Source organism: Panthera uncia, chromosome A2 (genome assembly GCF_023721935.1).
Source record: "Panthera uncia isolate 11264 chromosome A2, Puncia_PCG_1.0, whole genome shotgun sequence".
Taxonomy (NCBI): Eukaryota; Metazoa; Chordata; class Mammalia; order Carnivora; family Felidae; genus Panthera; species Panthera uncia.
In genome coordinates, this window is record NC_064816.1 from 10,460,718 (window position 1) to 10,479,647 (window position 18,930).

At 54.4% G+C, this 18,930-nt stretch overlaps 2 protein-coding genes and 1 long non-coding RNA gene across 4 annotated transcripts; 2 read left to right on the forward strand and 1 right to left on the reverse strand.

The window, feature by feature from the left end:
* The first annotated feature begins 2,107 nt into the window (after positions 1-2,107).
* LOC125928744 (olfactory receptor 1I1) lies at positions 2,108-3,043 on the forward strand. Its single transcript, XM_049639417.1, is given in 5 exon segments — positions 2,108-2,228; positions 2,231-2,350; positions 2,353-2,767; positions 2,769-2,877; positions 2,879-3,043. Coding segments are annotated over 5 exon segments (930 nt in total).
* Positions 3,044-10,832: 7,789 nt separating this feature from the next.
* LOC125929149 (uncharacterized) lies at positions 10,833-16,961 on the reverse strand. Its single transcript, XR_007459811.1, has 3 exons — positions 16,874-16,961; positions 11,034-11,199; positions 10,833-10,941 (listed from the first exon to the last, which is right to left on the reverse strand). It is a non-coding gene; the product is annotated as an uncharacterized LOC125929149 (long non-coding RNA).
* Positions 11,954-18,924, forward strand: SYDE1 (synapse defective Rho GTPase homolog 1). Of its 2 annotated transcripts, XM_049640071.1 has the most exons (9): positions 11,954-12,094; positions 13,736-14,077; positions 14,178-14,822; positions 14,978-15,192; positions 15,791-15,917; positions 16,129-16,289; positions 16,887-17,112; positions 17,495-17,886; positions 18,504-18,924. In XM_049640071.1, exons 1-9 carry the CDS (start codon positions 12,007-12,009, stop codon positions 18,588-18,590), a joined length of 2,283 nt encoding a protein of 760 aa, XP_049496028.1. In that variant the 5' UTR covers positions 11,954-12,006; the 3' UTR covers positions 18,591-18,924. The 2 variants fall into 2 exon arrangements, with proteins under 2 accessions (XP_049496028.1, XP_049496029.1); XM_049640072.1 differs by lacking the exon at positions 18,504-18,924 and having other exon boundaries at positions 17,495-17,898.
* The last annotated feature ends 6 nt before the right edge of the window (positions 18,925-18,930 follow it).

An 18,930-nucleotide genomic window follows, 5' to 3' on the forward strand; every position in this document is an offset into this window, starting at 1 on the left:
ATCTCAGTGTGGTTTTGATTGGTATTTCCTTGATGAGGAGTGACACTGAGCATCTTTTCATGTGTCTGTTGGCCATCTGGATGTCTTCTTTGGAAAAGTGTCTATTCATGTCTTCTGCCCATTTATTCACAAATATTTATTTATTTGTGAGAGAGAGAGAGAGAGAGAGAGAGAGAGAGAGAGAGAGAATATGAGCATGGGAGGGGCAGAGAGAGAGGGAGACACAGAATCCGAAGCAGGCTCCAGGGTCTGAGCTGTCAGCACAGAGCTCGACGCGGGGCTTGAACTCACAAGCAATGAGATCATGACCTGAGCCAAAGTCAGACGCTTAAGCAACTGAGCCACCCAGGCGCCCCACATTTTTGTCATTTTTATGAAAACAACTCACCTTTGAACAATCCAGGCTGTGTCTGGGAGTTTTGTTTTGAATAAACTTCTTAAACAGCTGTTTAAGACACTATAACAATGCATCTTTCACTGAGGGTTTCAATTGCTAGTGACAGCCTGTCTAGAACATAAGAAAATACAAAATTTCTTGTCCTGGAAGGCTACTGTTAATGTCAAAATGTACTTCCAAAACACCATTGGCTTTAAAGCTCCAAGTATACTTTTTTACCATGAAATTTTAAAATCTCCACTTAACCAGCTTTCTGGGTTCATCCATGGTCTCTATCTCCCCCTGAGAATGGACTGGGTGCTGTCCCAGTATGCTGAATGCTCATGGCCAGAAGGTTAGTCACAAACCTGCCAAAGCATTTCTGCTCTCATCAGTTGAGTTGAGTTGAATTGTTTTAAGTAACCAAATATGACTGTACTGGTTGTAGTTGCTGCTGCAATTGTATCATTTAATTCAATGCTATAGAAATAAAAGAATTGCAAGAAGGGGCACCTGGGTGGCTCAGTCAGTTAAGCATCTGACTTCAGCTCAGGTCATGATCTCACAGTCTGTGAGTCGAGCCCTCCGTCAGGCTCTGTCCTGACAGCTGTCAGAGCCTGAAGCCTGCTTCAGATTCTGTGTGTCCCTCTCTCTCTGCCCCTCACTCGTTCTGTCTCTCTCTCAAATATATATGTGTATATATATATATATATATAAAGAGAAGGAAGGGAAGGAAAGGAGGGACGGAGAGAGAAAAATGTTTTTTGATTAAATCCAAGTTGAATGCTTTAGAAAGACTTCAAAAAAAGGAATCACTAAAAAAACAATTGCTGTCTAATGAGATGTGAGCAAGATAACAGCATAACTGAGGTGTAAAATCATAAAAACCTGCAAGGCTTCTGTCCTTGGATTGTTTCGCAAGGATCCCCAGTATCTTGTTCCACGTTAGTGGAGCAAACTAGAGCATAGCAAGAAGCCTATGGGTATGACTCAGGCAGGAAAGGTGATCAGGCAGGCTCACCATCGATGCGTTCGTACCCAGAGAGAAGACTGTGGTCCTCATCAAAGCCCGGTGAATAAATTTACATTCTTGACCAAAGTTAAAATTCGAAAAGTATGTTTGTGCATATTTGTGTTCCCACGAGATGTTTAGCACTGGTCCTCATCACAATGGATGAGAGGGGTTTTACTGTAGTCATGACATGGCAGCAGAGCATAAATGCCCCTAATAAATGTGGCATTCATTGGAAGCAGAAGAAGAGTGCTATCTGTCCTTATATCCTTAATCATTAACCTGAAATGGATGCTAACACTGCATCATGTTCAAGAAGGATGACTGAAGGGAGGAGAGAAAATAGAGAACGACAGAGGGAAAGGAAGAGAACGAAGAAAAGAGAGTGATCGGGTTCCCTTTTTCTGTGCTGGGTTTGGTTTAGGTTGATCCAGCTTCATTGTGTTTTCTGCAAAGCATTTTTCCACTGGGGGGAAATAAAACAACAACAAAGGTATTTATGGGCAATTTCTGAGTTGTCTCTAAACAACCAAGTTAAGTTTTTGAGATGCAAACTATCTCAGGCATGGTCGGTTTCACTGGGGACAAACAGAAACCCACAGATCTTCACAGAATGCTGCAACCTCCAGGCCTGGAGCTCCATATCCAACTTCCAGCTTTATGTTGTTTTCCTCTCCTTTTTCCTCCCCTGTTTCCTCTGCAGTAGACACAGGCTGTCAATGGAACCAAAACACCAAAAAAATGAAACAGCAGTCTCAGAATTTCTTCTTCGGGGACTCTCAGAAAGGCCAGAGCATCAGATGCTCCTCTTTGGGCTGTTCCTCTCCATGTACCTGATCACTGTGGGAACCTCCTCATCATCTTGGCCATCATCACAGACTCCCACTTCCACATGCCCATGTACTTCTTCCTCTCCAACCTGTCCCTTGTCGATATTTTCTTCTCTTCCACCACTGTCCCAAGATGCTGGTGAACCTTCGCACCCAGAGCCGGGCCATCTCCTTTGTGGGCGGCCTTGCTCAGATGTATGCCTTCCACCTGTTCAGGACCATGGACAGCTTCCTCCTGGCCATGATGGCCATTGACCGCTTCGTGGCAATTGTCCACCCTCTACACTACTCAGTCATCATGAGCCCTCGTGTCTGTGGGTTGCTGGTTGGGGGGCCATGGCTGATCACCAATCTCCAGTCACTCGTGCACACCTCCCTCATGGCTCAACTGACCTTCTGTTCTGGCTCCGAAATCCCCCACTTCTTCTGTGATCTCATGCCCCTGCTGAAGCTCTCCTGCTCTGACATGCACACCAATGAGCTGGTGGTTTTTGCTTTTGGCATCGTCATGGGCATCAGCCCCCTCTCCTGCATCCACCTGCATTTTCTGGGCAGTCTTCAAGATCCCTTCTGCTCAGGGCAAGTGGAAAGCCTTCTCCACTTGTGGCTCGCACCTCACCACAGTGTCACTGTTCTATGGCACCATCTGGGCCATGTACTTTGCAGCCCACATCTGCCACTTCCTCCCAGAAGGACAAGGCGGCTGCCCTGATGTGTGGGGTGGTCATCCCCATGCTGAGCCCCTTTATATACAGCCTAAGGAACAAGGACATGAAGGCAGCCCTGAGGAGGTTCATCAGCAAAGCAGTCTCCTGTCAGTGCTAGGTCAGAACGGTGGTTGGCATTTACCGTGTTCCAGAACCACTGTTGGGTGATGAGAACACAGAGATACATCCCATCCCTGCCCTCAAGGCATTCAGAGTTGAGTGGGGGATAGAGATGTGCGAATAAATCTTTATGGTACAACATGGTAAATGTGTCACAAAAGTTGAATGGAAAGTTATGGGAACCCGAAGAGAGAGACGTGTGTTTTCCCCATGATTTGTCTTCCCCGTGAAGATCAGAAAAGTAGTCTTAAATTGGCCCTCTCTGGGCTATCGGGCTTATGGGATTGCTACATGGGTAACACTAGTTGAACAAAAGATTGGCCACACCATTTTAATATTGAGAAAGACAACACATATTAGCCAGTTACATCACCATGCTTCCCAAGTGACTCGGAGAAGGACATTGAAAGCATCTGTTGAGATTAGCTCACTTATCATTCGTTTCAGCAGCCACCAGCCTCGGTCTCACAGGGGCCTTGGGGTCACATCTTGTGGCCATGAGTTTGGAAATCATTGTCATCAACAGGCCTCCCATGTGCACCTCTCCTCCAGGCCCATCCATTTGACAGAGTTCTTTCTCTTAGATTTATTTGTTTATTTTAGAGAGAGAGAGAGAGAAGAAGAAGAAGAGGAAGGAGAAGAAGAGGAGGAGGAGAAGGAGGAAGGAGAAGGAGAAGAAGAAGAAGGAGGAGGAGGAGCAGAGAGAGAGGAAGAAAGAGAGGATCCCAAGCAGGCTCTGCAGTGTCAGCACGGAGCCTGATGTGGGGCTTGAACTCACGAACCACGAGATCATGACCTGAGCTGAAGTCAGATGTTTAACCGACTGAGTCACCCAGGCACCCCCTGTTTTTACATTTTTAAGTGGTTGGGAAAAAACTAAAAGACTACTCTATGACAGACTGAAATTATATAAAATTCTAATTTTAGTGCTCATGGAGTTTTATGGGAACACAGCCACACCCATTAATCATCTATGACTGATTTCAAATTACAGGACAGAGCTGAATAATCCTGAAGGACACTTCATGTTGCACAAAGCCTAAAATGTTTACTATCTGGCCCTCTATCAAAGGAGTTTACTGACCCCTTTTCTATAGAAAACATAGAAATTGATACCCAAGTAGATCCATGAATCAGAAGCATCAGCTTCATGGGGAGTGTGCTAGAAATGAAGACACAAACGCCATCCCAAACCATTGAATCATAATTTAACAACAACCCAAGGGGCTTATATGAACCTTAAAGTTTGGGGATCACGGGAATCAGTGGGGGGTGGAAAGAAGGGAAGTAGCGATTTGGGACCCAAATAGGCCTTCAGTTCAGAGATACAAGAGAACCATATCTGGGGCATTTTTCCAAGGACATTTTCCATGTTTCCCTTCCATAAACACCGCCCTGGAGAGGAAGGTCCAAAGACCCCACCAAACGCTTTCAAAGAATTGCAGCTACCGCTGGAGGACGTGGCCACCAGGTGGCGATAGTGCCGTTTCACAAAATGGATTTAAAGTTCGGTTTTTCAGAAACCTTTATCCTGGCTGTAAACTGGCCCAGTTCCCCCGACCTCCCGCGCAGTCGTGCTGTGGAAGGGAGGGCATGTGTAAAGTTCCTGTGGTGGGACCGAGCCCGGGTTGCTCAGAGAAATCACGGAAAGGTGTGTCCCCAGCCCACAGAGGTGTGGTCACTCACCGCAGGGATTGGTCCACAGGGCAGAGGGGACCAGAACATTAAGCAGGGATATAGGGAGGGCTTGTGCTTCTGAATAAATCCACTGGTGAACCATACCATGGATTGGGGGTCAGAAAACGTTCTATAAATGGCCAGAGAGTAATTATCAGCTGTATAGATCCTACAGCCTCTGGCACAGTGGTTCACCTCTGCTGTTCCATCATGGAAGCCACCATCGACAACACATCAAGGAATGGGAGTGGATGAGAACCCATGAAACTTTATTTATAGACATTGAAACTTGAATTTCATATAATTTTACATGTCGTGAAATATAGCCTTTTTTTTTACTGTTTCATTAAAAAAAAATGTATTGACATCAAAATGATTCAGAAGGACTCCAAACCAACATCCACCTTCTGTGCGCTTCTCTCCCCCAGATCGTAGTGATAAAATATAGCATGTGCCTTCTATATTTTCAAGAAAGCCAAATATGTTGCAAAAATGGATCTGGCTGTTTGGGTTTTAGTGACTGGCATTCGGTTCACTCCTTTTCTTCCCCCTGCCCCCAGAAACCCTCCTACACACTTGCCTCTTCTAATTTGACTACCTGGCAATGTAGGATCCCAATTATCTCAACTACCAAATTATTTCAGCTGTCGCCCACAAAGAAGAAATCAGGAGGAGGAGGTTTCTACCTTCTCTTTCAACTGGCTGGACTCCAAGGTTGCAGGAAAAATAATAATAACTAAGTTGTGAAACAGAAAATCCTGTCTAAAATCTGCCATCCAGTGTGAGCTTTCTAATATTACCTATTATCGGACGCATTAATGCTACGGTTACCACTACGCCTACCTTCGTGGATACTAGCTTTAAAGTTTTGATTATCCAACAGAATTACCAAAAGTAGCCCACAAAATGTTTTTCTTTTTATTTGTTTCCAAACATTTTAAACTCTTAAAAATCCGGGGTGGCTGGGTGGCTGGGCGCCTGGGTAGCTCCGTTGGTTAAGTGTCCGACTCTTGATCTCGGCTCAGGTTATGATCTCACGATTCATGAGTCCCACTTTGGGCTCTGCGCTGACAGTGTGGAGCCTGCTTGGGATTCTTTTACCCGCTCTCTCTGCTCCTCCGCCATTTGCACGTGGGCTCTCTCTCTCTCTCTCTCTCAAAATAAATAAATAAGTGAAATTTTTTAAAAAAATCATTCATAGCTCAAGAGCCAGATTTGGCCCACAGGCTCTACTTTGCAAACCCTGGCACATGTGGATGGGAGTGACAAGAAGCAGGGAGACCAAAAGGGACCAAAGAGTAAGAGATGAAATGAGCTGAATCCCAGCACCAGACAAGGAAGGGACAGGTGGTGCCACAGGACCTTTGCATATGCTAATGCCTCCTTAGCTTTGAGGTTTTGAGGCAAACCGCACTTCCTCAGGGAAGTCTTTCACCCCCTCCTTATCTCAGCTATGTCAGGTGCCCAAATACATTCACTATTCCTCATTGTCCCCATCACATCAATGATTTGGTATTCATATGTGTGATTCTCTCATGAGAATCTATGTCACCGACTGAACTGTGAGCTGAGAAATGAGAGACTGTGTTTTCTTGTTTATCTTGCCCAACTCCATACCCCCATGCTTAGTACGTTGGTCACTCGAAATATATGTGTCGACTGAGTGAATGAATTAATAAATGAATGGATGAACAAATGAATGAATAGGGAGGCAGTGCAATGACAAGACTCTAGGAGGTAGTCTGGGTTGGAAGAGAGACATCTAATAGTCAAGGTTAAGTTGCTGTGGTATGCAATGTAAACTCTCCCTCTGCTCCCCCAGCCTCAGTAAAGGCTGTTACACACCCAGGAGCCCTGGTGAAATCAAGGAGAGAAGACAGTGCACCTCATCGTAGAGACCAGAAAGAGCGAGCTCACTATGAAACTATTTAACTCAGCGATAACAGAAGACCGTGAGAAAACAATCATCCAGTAATTCTCCAAAATCTCAGCAAGGTGTTCGAAGGGGGCTGCGCCGATTTATCTGAAGAAGCAGAGTGGCCCTGGCCAGTATGAGAGCACAGTAACACTTCTTTCTCTATACAGGGGACTTTATTGGGTGACGCAAAGCAATTTGGAGACTCAGACCCTGAGGCTCAGAGAGGGAAAGTGTGCCAATGTCATAAGCTAGATCAGGGCAGAGGGGGGGATTCCAATCCAGCATAGTGTGACCCCAAAACTTGACCCCTCCCTCCACCGTGCTGGATGCCCTCTCAGGTGAGTGCCCAAGGTCACGCTGCAGCCCCATGTGGGGCTCAGTGTGGAGGGGACAGGGGCAAACGGTGGATCAGCTGGTGAAAAAGAAAGGCACGTCCAGGAAGGCACAAAGAAAGATGCAGTAAGACTACAGCCTGAGGCCCTGGAAGGGAAGCTCCTACTTTTAAATGTACATTTAGATTTGGGGGGAGTCACTCCTATCTCTGTGAACCTAGTGGGTGGTCCCCAAGACCACCCTCAGGTTCAATGCTTCACGAGGAGTCACAGGACTCAGCAAAATTGTTACACTCACAGTTTATTACAGGGAAAGGATACAGATGAAAAGCAGCAAAGGTAAAAAGCACATGGCGGGGAGGGTCCAGAAGAGACCAGCCACCAGGGGACCAGTTGTCCCCTCCCTGTGGGTTTGTATAGACGCACTTAATTCTCCCAGCAATGATGCTTGACAACACACGAGGTATATTGTCAACCAGGGAAGCTCCTTGAAAACAATTCCTCGTCCAGAATTTTCACTGAAGGTAGGCCGCTGTATTATCGTCCTACGGCTGCCATAATAAAACACCACAGACAGGGTGACTTAAACAAGAAAGATTTATTATTCTCTTACAGTTCTGGAGGCCAGAAGTCTGAGATCAAGGCATCAGTAGGGCTGGTTCCTTCTGGGGCCTCTCTCCTTGGCTGGTAGATGGCCGTCTTCTGTGTCCTCATATGCTCTCCCCTCTGTGCACACACATCTCTGTGTCCAAATTTCCTCTTCTTATGAGGACACCAGTTACCTTGGATTAGGGCCCACCCTAAAGATTTCATTTGTTTCAATCACTGTTTAAAGGCCCCATCTCCAGATACAGTCACGTCCTGAGGTACTGGGATGGGGGGGAAGGGGGAGGGAGTCAACATATGAATTTGGTGTAGACACAATTCAGCCTATAACAGCCACGTAGACACGGTTGACCACCCATGTGGCTGACCTTGGTTACTCAGTCTCTTGCCCCTCTAGAGGCCAGACTGATACCTCTTGGATCAGTGTGGCCCAAGGTCCCCACTATAAACCACGTGGTTAGCATGGCCCCCCAGGTATACAAAGGGATTCTTGTCAAGTAGGATACTCCAGGGGCTTAGGGGCCACCTCCCAGGAGCCAGTCAAGGGCCAGATCTTTCTGTGGACGATGCAGTAGAGCCCAGAGACCTGGGAGAGAGGAGAGAGAAGGTAAGGAATGACACGGGGTCTCTGCCTGGCTCTGCCCACCAGGCCACTTGCCCCACCTAACTGGTCTGTCACCCCTCTCCAGGCTGCCTCCCCTTCCTGTGGAACGGCCAGAGGTCCTGCAAGCTGGACAGCAATGGCAGCTCTTGGCATGGCAGCTGGTGGCCAGTAGCGGAAGGTGTCCTGGGGCCTGTGCAGGGGCCTGGAGAGCAGGAGGGCCCCGCAGACCTACAGCTGATGGAAGGAGGGCTCTGCACAGGGAGCTGGGGGCTCTGATGCACCTTAACTTCCACTCTACAGCTTGTCTGCTGGGCTTTGCCGAGGGCCACTGAGAGGCTCCGGCCAAGATATGCCGCCCCACTAACTGCCTGCCAGGTGACACCACATTCCGCCTCAGGAAGCTGCCTCGTGGTGCCTTGGCCACCCTCTGCCCCTCTAGCTGCTTGAAGCCACCCTGGTGGATGTCTCTGAGCAGCCTCCTGTTCCCTGGCTCCTCTGAGGATGGACTCCCAGCCAGGCAAGTGCCTCTTCACCCTGGAAGATGCCTCCTGCAGGTGAGCCGCGGGCACAGGGGCAACTGAGAATGACAAAAGTGGGTGGGGGGAGCTGGGAGCCTGTTCCCCATAACCTTCTCTATCTTCTAGTCCCGGGAACAGAGGGCCCTAGGGAGATGGCATACAGGAGGCTTAGCCCACAGACACACACCCCACCGCCATTGTCCCCACCCCCACAGCCTGGATAACAGGGGGCGCGTAATTCTTCCTTTTGGATGGATAAGGAAACGGAGGCCTAGAGAGAATGTCTGCATTTAGGGCTCCCAAGAAGCCGACTCTGAGATAAGGATTCAAGTGCAGGAAGTTTATTTGGGAAGTGATCTAGGAAATGCTGGAAGGGGGGTGGAGGAGTGAGAAAGGGAAGGGAAGAGAAGGAAGGCAGTAAAGAGTGTGCTGATATTCAAGTTTCCAGTGTGGGCAGCTGGAACTCAGTCCCAGGGGAACCCATGGGGGTCAGTGTGGAACATACACATCAGTCACCCCACATGAGGGGTGAGGGAGCTGGGGTACTTATCCACCACCCCCCACGGTCTGCCACAGGGGTGCAGAGCTCTGTGCAAACCTCACCAGCCCCCTCTGCCTGCATTTCTTCTTTCAACAAATCCCCATTCTGCTGGGGCTATCCATCAAGCAGCCAGCGAGAGCATTTGGGGGAAAGAGAATACACACACACACACACACACACACAGGCTCCTAAATCCAAACAGCAACTACCAAAATCCAGATTAATAATTGTACACACTTCACAAAATGTGAAAATTAGTATACATAGCCATTTTATTAACACTTACCATGAATTTCTGGTTGTTAAGAAAGAATCATAGCCAACTGTGAATTAAATGAGCTACATGTAGACAAATAAATGTAACAGGGAAAGTGCAGAAACACAGTCAAAGGAGTTTACCAAAAATGAAGATTGATGTGGTACATGTTTCTTTAAGTTTATTTATTTATTTATTTTGAGAGACAGAGCAGCATGAGCAGGGGAGGGGCGGGGGGCGGGGGAGAGAGAATCCCAAACAGGCTCTATGCTGTCAGCGCAGAGCTCGATGAGGAGCTCAACCTGATGAACCATGAGATCATGACCTGAGCCCAAATCAAGATTCACATGCTTAACCGACTGAGCCACCCAGGCGCCCCAGTGCTTGAATGTTTTTTAATCATTTGATGGCTGATTCTAAGGGCTGATCTCATCCCTACATCAGCCTCCAGCTTCTTGGAGGTTCTGGGGTACCCTCCCTGATGGGGCCCTCTTCCTGTACCCCCTGCCTTGGACTTGTGAACAGGTGTTGTTTTGACCCTGACCTCTCTCCCCACTGTCTGCAGCTACCTCAAACACATCTGGGGTGAATCCTACTGCTCTTCAGCCTGATTCCTCCCAAACACACACATCCAAGACAAATGAACATAACCTGAGAGACGTGTAGGACACTAACAAGCATACTAACATACGCATAATGGGAGTCCCAGAAGGAGAGAAAAGGATAGAAAAAAAAAAAAATAGTTGAAGAAATAATTGCACCAAAAAAAAAAACAACAACAACAACCTCCCAGAGTTGATGAAAGATATGAATCTACACATCCAAGAAGCTCAACAAACTCCAAGTAGGACGAACACAGACATCCACTCTGAGGCACATGATAAGCAAACACTCACGACCTCCTCTTGTGCAAACCTCTTGGCCACCACCCCCTCCTATCCAGGCCTCTGGTACCTGGCACCTGATCTCCCACCTGGACATTCAGCAGTGAACAAAACAGACAAGCCTCTGGTGGAGTCCCAGGTTAGACAATTAAGCAGATGAACTAGAACAAAGCATTGGAGCTATTAAGCTCAGGCTGTGACAGCGTTCAGAGAAATGAAATACAATGAGGTAATAGTGAGTGGACAGTGGTGGGTGTTGAAGGAGGGCCTCCCAAGGAGGTGCTTTTAGAACTGAAGAAGAGAAAGCAGCAAATTCGGAGGAACCAAGTCTTCCCACACAGAGGGGACTACTTGTGCAAAGGGATTGGGACAGTTTGATGTAAAGGAGGACCAGAGAGAAGGTCATGGTGAGCAATGGAGACAACAAAGGAAATGAGGCTAGAACTCTTACTGGGAATCTGGGTTTTATTCTAGGCAGGATGAGCAGTCATGGGAAGACTGTACAGCAGGGGTGGGGCGTGCTGGAATCTGACTTCAGCTTTTTAAGTCCACCCTGGGCACTGCACAGAGAATGAAATGTAGGTGTGAGGCAGGTTACATTTTCCAAGGTGGCCACAGCATCTCCCAGCCCACATCCTGTTCACAAGGTCACCTTGACACATCGCCCACTGAGAGGAGTGGGGTCTATGAATCTGGCTCCAGAAGTGACACAACACGACACCCAAGGCTGGATCAGGAAAGGTAATGCAGCATCTGTCCTGTTCACCTTCGGAGTCCTGGGTGGCCATGCGTGAAGTCTGGTCATCCTGACTACTGACCTGCTGGGAAGAAGGCCGGACCGTAGGGAGAGGCCCACGTAGCAGCCCTAGTCCACAGCCTGTGAAGAGGTCCCAGCCCTCAGCTGTGATGAGCTGCAGGACCTGTGAGTGACCTTGCCTCCAGATGATTCCAGCCGCGTGTGTTGAGTTCCCCCTGAACCACTGATTGAGTGGAAACAATCAAGGTCAGCTCTGGCCTGCCAAAACCCCTTACCCACGGCACCTGTGACATAAAATGGCTTTCACACCACTAGTTTGGGGGGTGGCTGGTTAAACATCAGTAGTAACCGGAATGGGGGGTGGGAAAGTTAGGTGGAGGAGGGAGGCGCCCCGAGGGGCATCCAGGATATCAAAAAAGAGGAGCTGTCATGGAAAGGAGAGAGGCCAGGGCTTGCACCAGGCTGGGGCAGTAGATGGGGGGGTGGGGGGTGGATAGGAGAGGAAATACGGGCAAGATGCGTTTTGAAGGTAAACCCAGCATGACGCGCGGTGTTCCATCACCAAAGGAGGGTGGGTAAGAGGGAAGACGAGGGCTGTGCCATGATAGTCCCAGGGGAAGCGAGGAAGGCAGCCTAGAGCCCCCATTCCCTCCCCACCCGGCCCGGGCGACTACATCTCCCAGCATCGCTCGCTCAGGCCGCGGGAAAGGGGAAAAAAAAAAAAAAAAAAGTTTGGGCCAAGCATTCCCGGAATGCGCTTCCTGCTGGCGCGGAGCGGGGGGCGGGCGGGGCGGGGAGGGGAGGGGAGGGCAGGGGGGCGGCGCGGCCGGAGCCCGGGGCGCGCACTCGGCCCGGCCCGGGCCCCAGCATGGCCGAGCCGCTCCTCAGGAAAACCTTCTCCCGCCTGCGGGGCCGGGAGAAACTTCCCCGGAAAAAGTCGGACGCGAAGGAGCGCGGTGAGCGCGGCGGGGGGGGAGGGGGACGGCGGAGGAGGGGGCGCCGAACCCCGCCCGGCCCGGGAGGCTGGGGGGGGGGGGTCCTGGAGCCCCGAGGAGGGCCGGCTGCGGCGGCTAGGGGAGCCCCGCGGAGTCCCCTGCGGCCCGGGGTGGGGGACCAAGAGCGGGCAGGGGTCCTGGAAGGAAGGGGCTGGGCAGGGGGAGAGGGGGCGCGGACCGTTATGTGCGCCCGGGCCGGGGATGCCAGCGCTGCGGGCTCCTTAGGAGGCCCGGGAGGGGGGCCTCGCCCCTGACAGGAAATGGGGCCGAGACCGAGCGCCTGGAGGGCGGAGGGGAGGAGGAGTTGGGAAGCTGGCAAACGGGCCCCAGTCAGGCCGGGCCGGGGACACTCTGCGCCCCTCCAGGATGGGAGGTGGGTAGCGAAGTCCTGCAGAGGAGGGAGAGAGGCGGTGCATCAACCCCAGTAGCCACCCGCCGGCCCCCTCCTATTAACCAGTGACTGCAGCTGCACCCACCTTAGGCAGCCCCAGGAAACTGTCCCCTTTATGCAGGAGGGGAAACTGAGGCACGGAGCTGTTGGGTAATTTGCCCAGAGCCAATGAAGTGAGTTAAACAGCTCTTTGGACTATGCTGCTAATAGAGACCCCCGAGGCAGAGTCCAGGGTGTTGGAAATCAGAGTTGACCAGAGGAGGGAGTCTACCAGCCAGAAGACAGGACCTTGAGGAATTGGGAGCTGCGTGGGACAGAAAGTCCCGGGAAGGAAGGTGTTAAAGGAGGGAGGCCTGAGGACTCCACATCTGAGCTCCCCCCACCGCCACCACCGCCAGCCCTTCCCAAAGATTCCCAAGGCTCCTAGAGCAGAGAGAAGGGACCGGGGTGCCCACGCACAAACACAGACAGGAAACAGCCCAGGATGTCAGAGAGGGGAGGACGGTAGAACAGAGGAGAGGCCCCAAGACATTGACCATGGGGATCTGGACTGCGCTAAGAGACAGGGCCCACTCCAGGATAGGGAAAGAGTTTGGAAGACAAGCTCTTAAGAGGTGGGGGGTTGGGGGGGGGGATGTTGCAGGAATGGGAGGACAGAGCACTAGCCGACGTGCCTGCTCCTGTCTTCCTAAGGAAGCAAGCCAGCGTTCACTGTGGGCTGCGTGCTTGACCGTAACCTGGATGCCTAGGAAGCATTCCCCACACCGAGCTCTCTGATGCCTCCCTGGAGGGGGGCATTGACTACCCCCCCCCCCATTTCACAGAAGGCCACTGAGGCTCAGAGATGGAAAGCAATTTGCCCAAAGCCACCCAGTAAGAAGGGACAGGAGCAGGGCTCCATGCCAGGGGGTGGGAGATAGAGCTGAGAATGCGGGGCCAAGGTCTGGAGAAACCCCACTGGACCCCTGAGGCTGAAGGGCAGAGGGACAGAATCCTGTCTGGGACCCCAGGAACTAAGAGGGGGTGGGCTGTAAGCTGGCAACCAGTGAGACTGCTGGCCTGTGCCCGCCCATTCCAAACAAACAAGTGGAGTGAATACCAGAGCCGCGTGCACCCCAGCCCCGGCCCCTGCTGGGGAAAGAGCTCTTCGCTGGGGCTGCACTGGGGGCAGCAGGCGGTAGCTGGGTGTCACTCCCCTTGCTCTCTGCCAGGCCGGCCAGCCCAGCGCCCGGAGCCCAGTCCTCCAGAGCCAGAGCCCCACGCCCCCGAAAAGTCCCAGGCTGGGGCAGAGGGCCCCCCTAGCCCCGAGGCATCCCGGAGCCCAGCTCGGGGGGCCTACCTGCAGAGCCTGGAGCCCAGCAGCCGCCGATGGGTGCTGGGTGGGGCCAAGCCACCAGAAGAGGCTGCTTTGGGGCCCAGGGCGCCCGGCAGCGGGGAGCCCGCGGGTGAGATCTGGTACAACCCTATCCCTGAGGAAGACTCCAGACCCCTGGCACCTGAGCCCCCGGGGCCACAGCCAGGCTCAGCGGAGCCAGAGGGCCCAGCCTCGCAAGGTGAGCACAAGCCTCAGACCTCCGGCCCCCCAAGATGACCACAAGCCTCACCCCGGCCCCAAGCCCAGCCTTCTGACCCCTGAGGTATGCTGTTCCCCAGGCGCGGCCCCTGCCAGCCCCCCAGCCAAAGCCTCCCGCACGAAGTCCCCCGGCCCAGCCAGGCGCCTCTCCATGAAGATGAAGAAGCTGCCTGACCTTCGGCGGCGCCTCAGCCTGCGGGGCACCCGGGCGGGCCGCGAGCGTGAGAGGGCCGCCCCCGAGGGCTCCGTCATCAGCCGCTACCACCTGGACAGCAGTGTGGGGGCCCCTGGACGGGCGGCAGGGGCTGGGGCCACACGGGGCCCTCGGGCCGGTTACCTCAGTGACGGGGACTCTCCGGAGCGCCCAGCGGGGCCCCCATCGCCCACTGCCTTCCGGCCCTACGAGGCGGGCCCCCCAGCCCAAGCGCCGCCTGCCGCACTCTGGGGCCGCCTCAGCCTACACTTGTACGGGCTGGGGGGGCTGCGGCCGGCACCTGGGGCCACCCCCAGAGACCTGTGCTGCCTACTGCAGGTGGATGGGGTGGCCCGGGCCCGAACGGGGCCGCTGAGGGGGGGGCCCGACTTCCTGCGGCTGGACCACACCTTCCACCTGGAGCTCGAGGCTGCCCGGCTGCTGCGGGCCCTGGTGCTGGCATGGGACCCCGGTGTTCGGCGACACCGGCCCTGTGCCCAGGGCACTGTGCTGCTACCCACGGTCTTCCGAGGTAGGATACGTGGCCGCAAGGGAAGAGCGGTTGGCACAGGACTCGGCTCCCCTTTTCCCCCAGAGTGTCCGGGGCCTGGGGGGGTGGCTTGGAGTAGGGGGCCAGGGCACAGGAGCCTGTGGGGGCAGACCCCACAGGCCTCCTTGTGTCTTCAGGGTGCCAGGCCCAGCAACTGGCCGTGCGCCTGGAGCCCCAGGGGCTGCTGTATGCCAAGCTGACCCTGTCAGAGCAGCAGGAAGCACCAGGCACAGCTGAGCCCCGCGTCTTTGGGCTGCCCCTGCCGCTGCTGGTGGAGCGGGAACAGCCCCCCGGCCAGGTGCCCCTCATCATCCAGAAGTGCGTTGGGCAGATCGAGCGCCGAGGGCTGCGGGTGAGCCCCTTGCCCCATCCCAGCTGGCCCCCAGACCTCAGACCTACACCCCCAGGACACCCCGCGTACAGAGGCCAGGCCTTCCCCACACGTGCACCCTGCCTGGGACACTCCTAGCTCCAATCCCAGCTTAGACAAGGGCAGAAGGCTCCCCTAGACCATAGCACCCAACCCAGAACCCAGGGTCCCAGACCTTCTGGAGCTCAGAGCCTGATGGGAGAAAAGACACGATCCCCGAAACTCACAAGTGTAAAACTGTGGCTGGGACAAGAGGGGAGAAGCAGGGAGAGAGCAGATCCTTAAAGCAGGACCTGACCTCTGGTTGGGGTAGTCAGGAAAGACTTCCCAGAGGAGGTGACAAGTGACCTGAGGACAAGTGAGCCAAGCAGAGGGCTTACGCGGCCAGGTTGTTCAGGGAGCCATGGTGGGGACACCACGACAGGTGTCAGAGGGGCAGGAAGGCAGCTGGTAAAGCTGCAGCCAGCCCCCAAGCCCTCAGCCCACTGCCACCCTGACCCGGGCCTCCAGCTCTCAGCCCACCCGGCCCTCATCAGTTTGTAGCACTGGCCAGAAGACATCTCTCTGCGCCCACCCCCAGGTGGTGGGGCTCTACCGTCTGTGTGGCTCGGCAGCTGTCAAGAAAGAACTTCGGGATGCCTTTGAGCGGGACAGTGCAGCCGTCTGCCTCTCCGAGGACCTGTATCCCGATATCAATGTCATCACTGGTCAGCATGCCCCTGCCTACCCCCGCCTGCTCCCCATTCAACCTTCACCTCAAGGGAGTCCCTGTGGTCCCTCTGGGACCTCACCCTTTTCTCTCTGGCTTTGTTTTCATCTTCCTGTGCCTGCCCTCCTCTTCCCCCTCCCAGCCCCAGCTGACCCCTCCAGCCTCAGAAGCCAGGGGTGCCCTGACCAGAGTGGGCCCTGTGTCCACAGGCATCCTCAAGGATTATCTTCGGGAGTTGCCCACCCCGCTCATCACCCAGCCCCTCTATCAGGTGGTGCTGGAAGCCATGGCCCGAGGACCCCCAAGCAGGGCGCCCTCCAGCACTGAGGGCACCCGTGGGCTCCTCAACTGCCTGCCGGATGTGGAGAGGGTGAGTTGGGCCTGGTGGGAGTGGGCAGGACTCATAGTGGGCTGACACCAGTAGAGTGTTTCATCCACACCTGAGCCCATGATGTGCACGAGCATGTGGCTATTAGGTGCTATCAGAATCCCCACTTCATAGCTATGGAAACCTAGGCCCAGAGCAGTTGAGTGAGTTGCCCAAGGTTGCACAGCCAGGACATCACAAAAATGGAGGCTCTGAATACAGGTCTGTCAACCTACCACAAGGGAGGTTCCTGGCTATGGAATCCTAGAGAAGTCCCGACCCTCTGTGCCTCAATACCCTCATCTGTAAAATGGGATTAATGCTAGCCCTGACTAACACACAGAGGAGTGAGTTCAAATCCAAGCTCTGCCATTCCAAAACTAAGTTACCTTTGTCCTCAGTCTCCCTTCCAGCAAAATGGGATCATAATAGTAGTATCGAAGCCTTAGCTCGGCCATCAACCAGCTATGAGATCTTGAGTTTCCCCACTCCGGGCCGCGTTCGTCTACCCGCCCCCACCCCCCCACCCCACCCCCACCCCCGCCACCAGGTGTGACAGGGGACCAGTCAGCCTCACGATTCCCAACCTTCTTCTCTCAGGCCACGCTGACGCTTCTCCTGGACCACCTGCGCCTCGTCTCCTCCTTCCACGCCCACAATCGCATGACCCCGCAGAACCTGGCCGTGTGCTTCGGTCCCGTGCTGCTGCCGGCGCGCCAGTCACCCGCCAGGCCCCGCATCCGCAGCTCTGGCCCGGGCCCCACCAACGCTGTGGACTTCAAGCGCCACATCGAGGTGCTGCACTACCTGCTGCAGGCCTGGCCAGGTGAGCCCGCCTCCGGCCCTCACCACCAATCAAGGCCAGGCCTCCGCAGCGGCCCTTTCTCGGGCGACGAATCAGAGTCTCGAGCTTCAGGCATGCCACGCCCCCTCACCAGGGTAAACCGGTACCTGGTAGCCCCGGCAACCCGTCCAGCTAGAGCCAATCCCAGCTTGACGCGGTCAGAGGCCCTGTCTCTTGACACGCCCTTCAGAGGGCCGGTTGCCTAAGCAACCAGTTCTAGCTCCGCCAGTGAACTAACGATGCGGTTGCAGGGCTTTTCTTTCGTCAGGGCCAATCAGGGGCCTGGTTACCTGGGCAGCCAATCAGAGGTCTGGCTTCCCGCGTGGTGCGTGACGCCGTCACGAGCCCCGCTCTCCCTCCGCAGATCCCCGCAGGCCCCCGGAGCCTCCGGACGTCGCCCCGTACGTGCGGCCCAAACGGCAGCCGTCGCTGCACTTGCCACTCGCCAGCCCCGAGGTGGTGACTCGGCCCCGCGGCCGGGGCGGCCCCGAAAGCCCCCCGAGTAACCGCTACGCGGGTGACTGGAGCGTTTGCGGGCGGGACTTCCTGCCGTGTGGGCGGGACTTTTTGTCCGGGCCAGACTACGAGCACGTGACGGGCAGCTGCAGCGAGGACGAGGACGAGGACGCGGGCGAGCCGGCGGGCGCCGCTGACTTCGACGATGACTTCGAGGCGCCCTTCAACCCGCACCTGAACCTCAAAGACTTCGACGCCCTCATCCTGGACCTGGAGAGAGAGCTCTCCAAGCAGATAAACGTGTGCCTCTGAGCCGGGCGGGGCGGGACCCCGGTCACTGGGGCCCCGGGCTACTGGCTGCTGAGGCCGTGCTCCATCCAGCCCCTGGACCAGGCCGGTCACTCAGGCCCTGGTCCCGGCTGCTGGGGCGTTGCCTAGTGACCAGCCAGCCCGTTGCTGAGAATCATTCCTCGTTTCCAGTGCTCGCTATTGGGGCATTGGTTGCACAGGCTGGGACTGGGGATTTTCGGGACCAGCCGTCGTGGCCATCTTTTTTGAGTACCAAGGGCTTTTCCCCTTGCTGCCAAAGGCACTTCTCCCGCTTGCTGGGCTGGCCTCTCTTGCCTCCCCTTAGCCAGGGAAACACCAGTTACTGTGAGCATCACCCCAGGGTGGTGAGACACTCCCCGCCCCCCCCCCCCCCCCCATGCCCCGCGCCAATCCTCTTGCTGCTGCCAACCAATTCAGTATTAGCTTTAAGCACTGCACTCTGCTTCTCCCCTCCGCGGAGGGCCCAAGGACTATGGTGAGGTGCTGTTTGGGGCAGGGTGGGGGAAAGCCCCTATCTGGGCTCTGGCTGGATAGGGGCAGCTGGGGGCTTTTAGAAAAATAGCTGGTTTCCCCACCCTCTCTTCCAGGGAAAGCCCCGTGATTGCCTCAAACCAGGAAACGGAGATAGCAGAGCCTGGCCCTTCCCCTCCCCCATTCTTCCTCCACATCCCTGAAGAAACTGAGCACTTACAAGACCTCCCTGTGGAGGGGCCCCACCTGAAATGTCAGGCTGGGGGCACTTTGGTACGGAACATATTTATTGCCTCCGTGCGTGTGTGTCTGTGTGTGAGGACTAGTGTGCATGGGTGGACACGTCTGGAGCAGGCGTATGGGGCTCTTTCAGGGACCTCTGAGAGGGAAAGAGTTCGCAGTGGCCAGACACCCTAAAATCCCCAGTAATGGAGCCACAGTGGGCCCCAGAGCTCCAATGGGAGAGTAGGGTCCCCTCCTGTCTCCCCCACCTTCCCTCACTCCCATCTTTGTGGACAAATAAATCAATATGCACACGTTCTG

Excerpts from the sequence above, each read along its gene's own strand:
- SYDE1 (XM_049640071.1), top strand. The coding sequence starts at position 12,007 with ATGGCCGAGCCGCTCCTCAGGAAAACCTTCTCCCGCCTGCGGGGCCGG. Across the intron at positions 12,095-13,735 it reads GTCGGACGCGAAGGAGCGCG|GCCGGCCAGCCCAGCGCCCG; the intron begins GTGAGCGCGGCG and ends GCTCTCTGCCAG. Across the intron at positions 14,078-14,177 it reads AGAGGGCCCAGCCTCGCAAG|GCGCGGCCCCTGCCAGCCCC; the intron begins GTGAGCACAAGC and ends GCTGTTCCCCAG.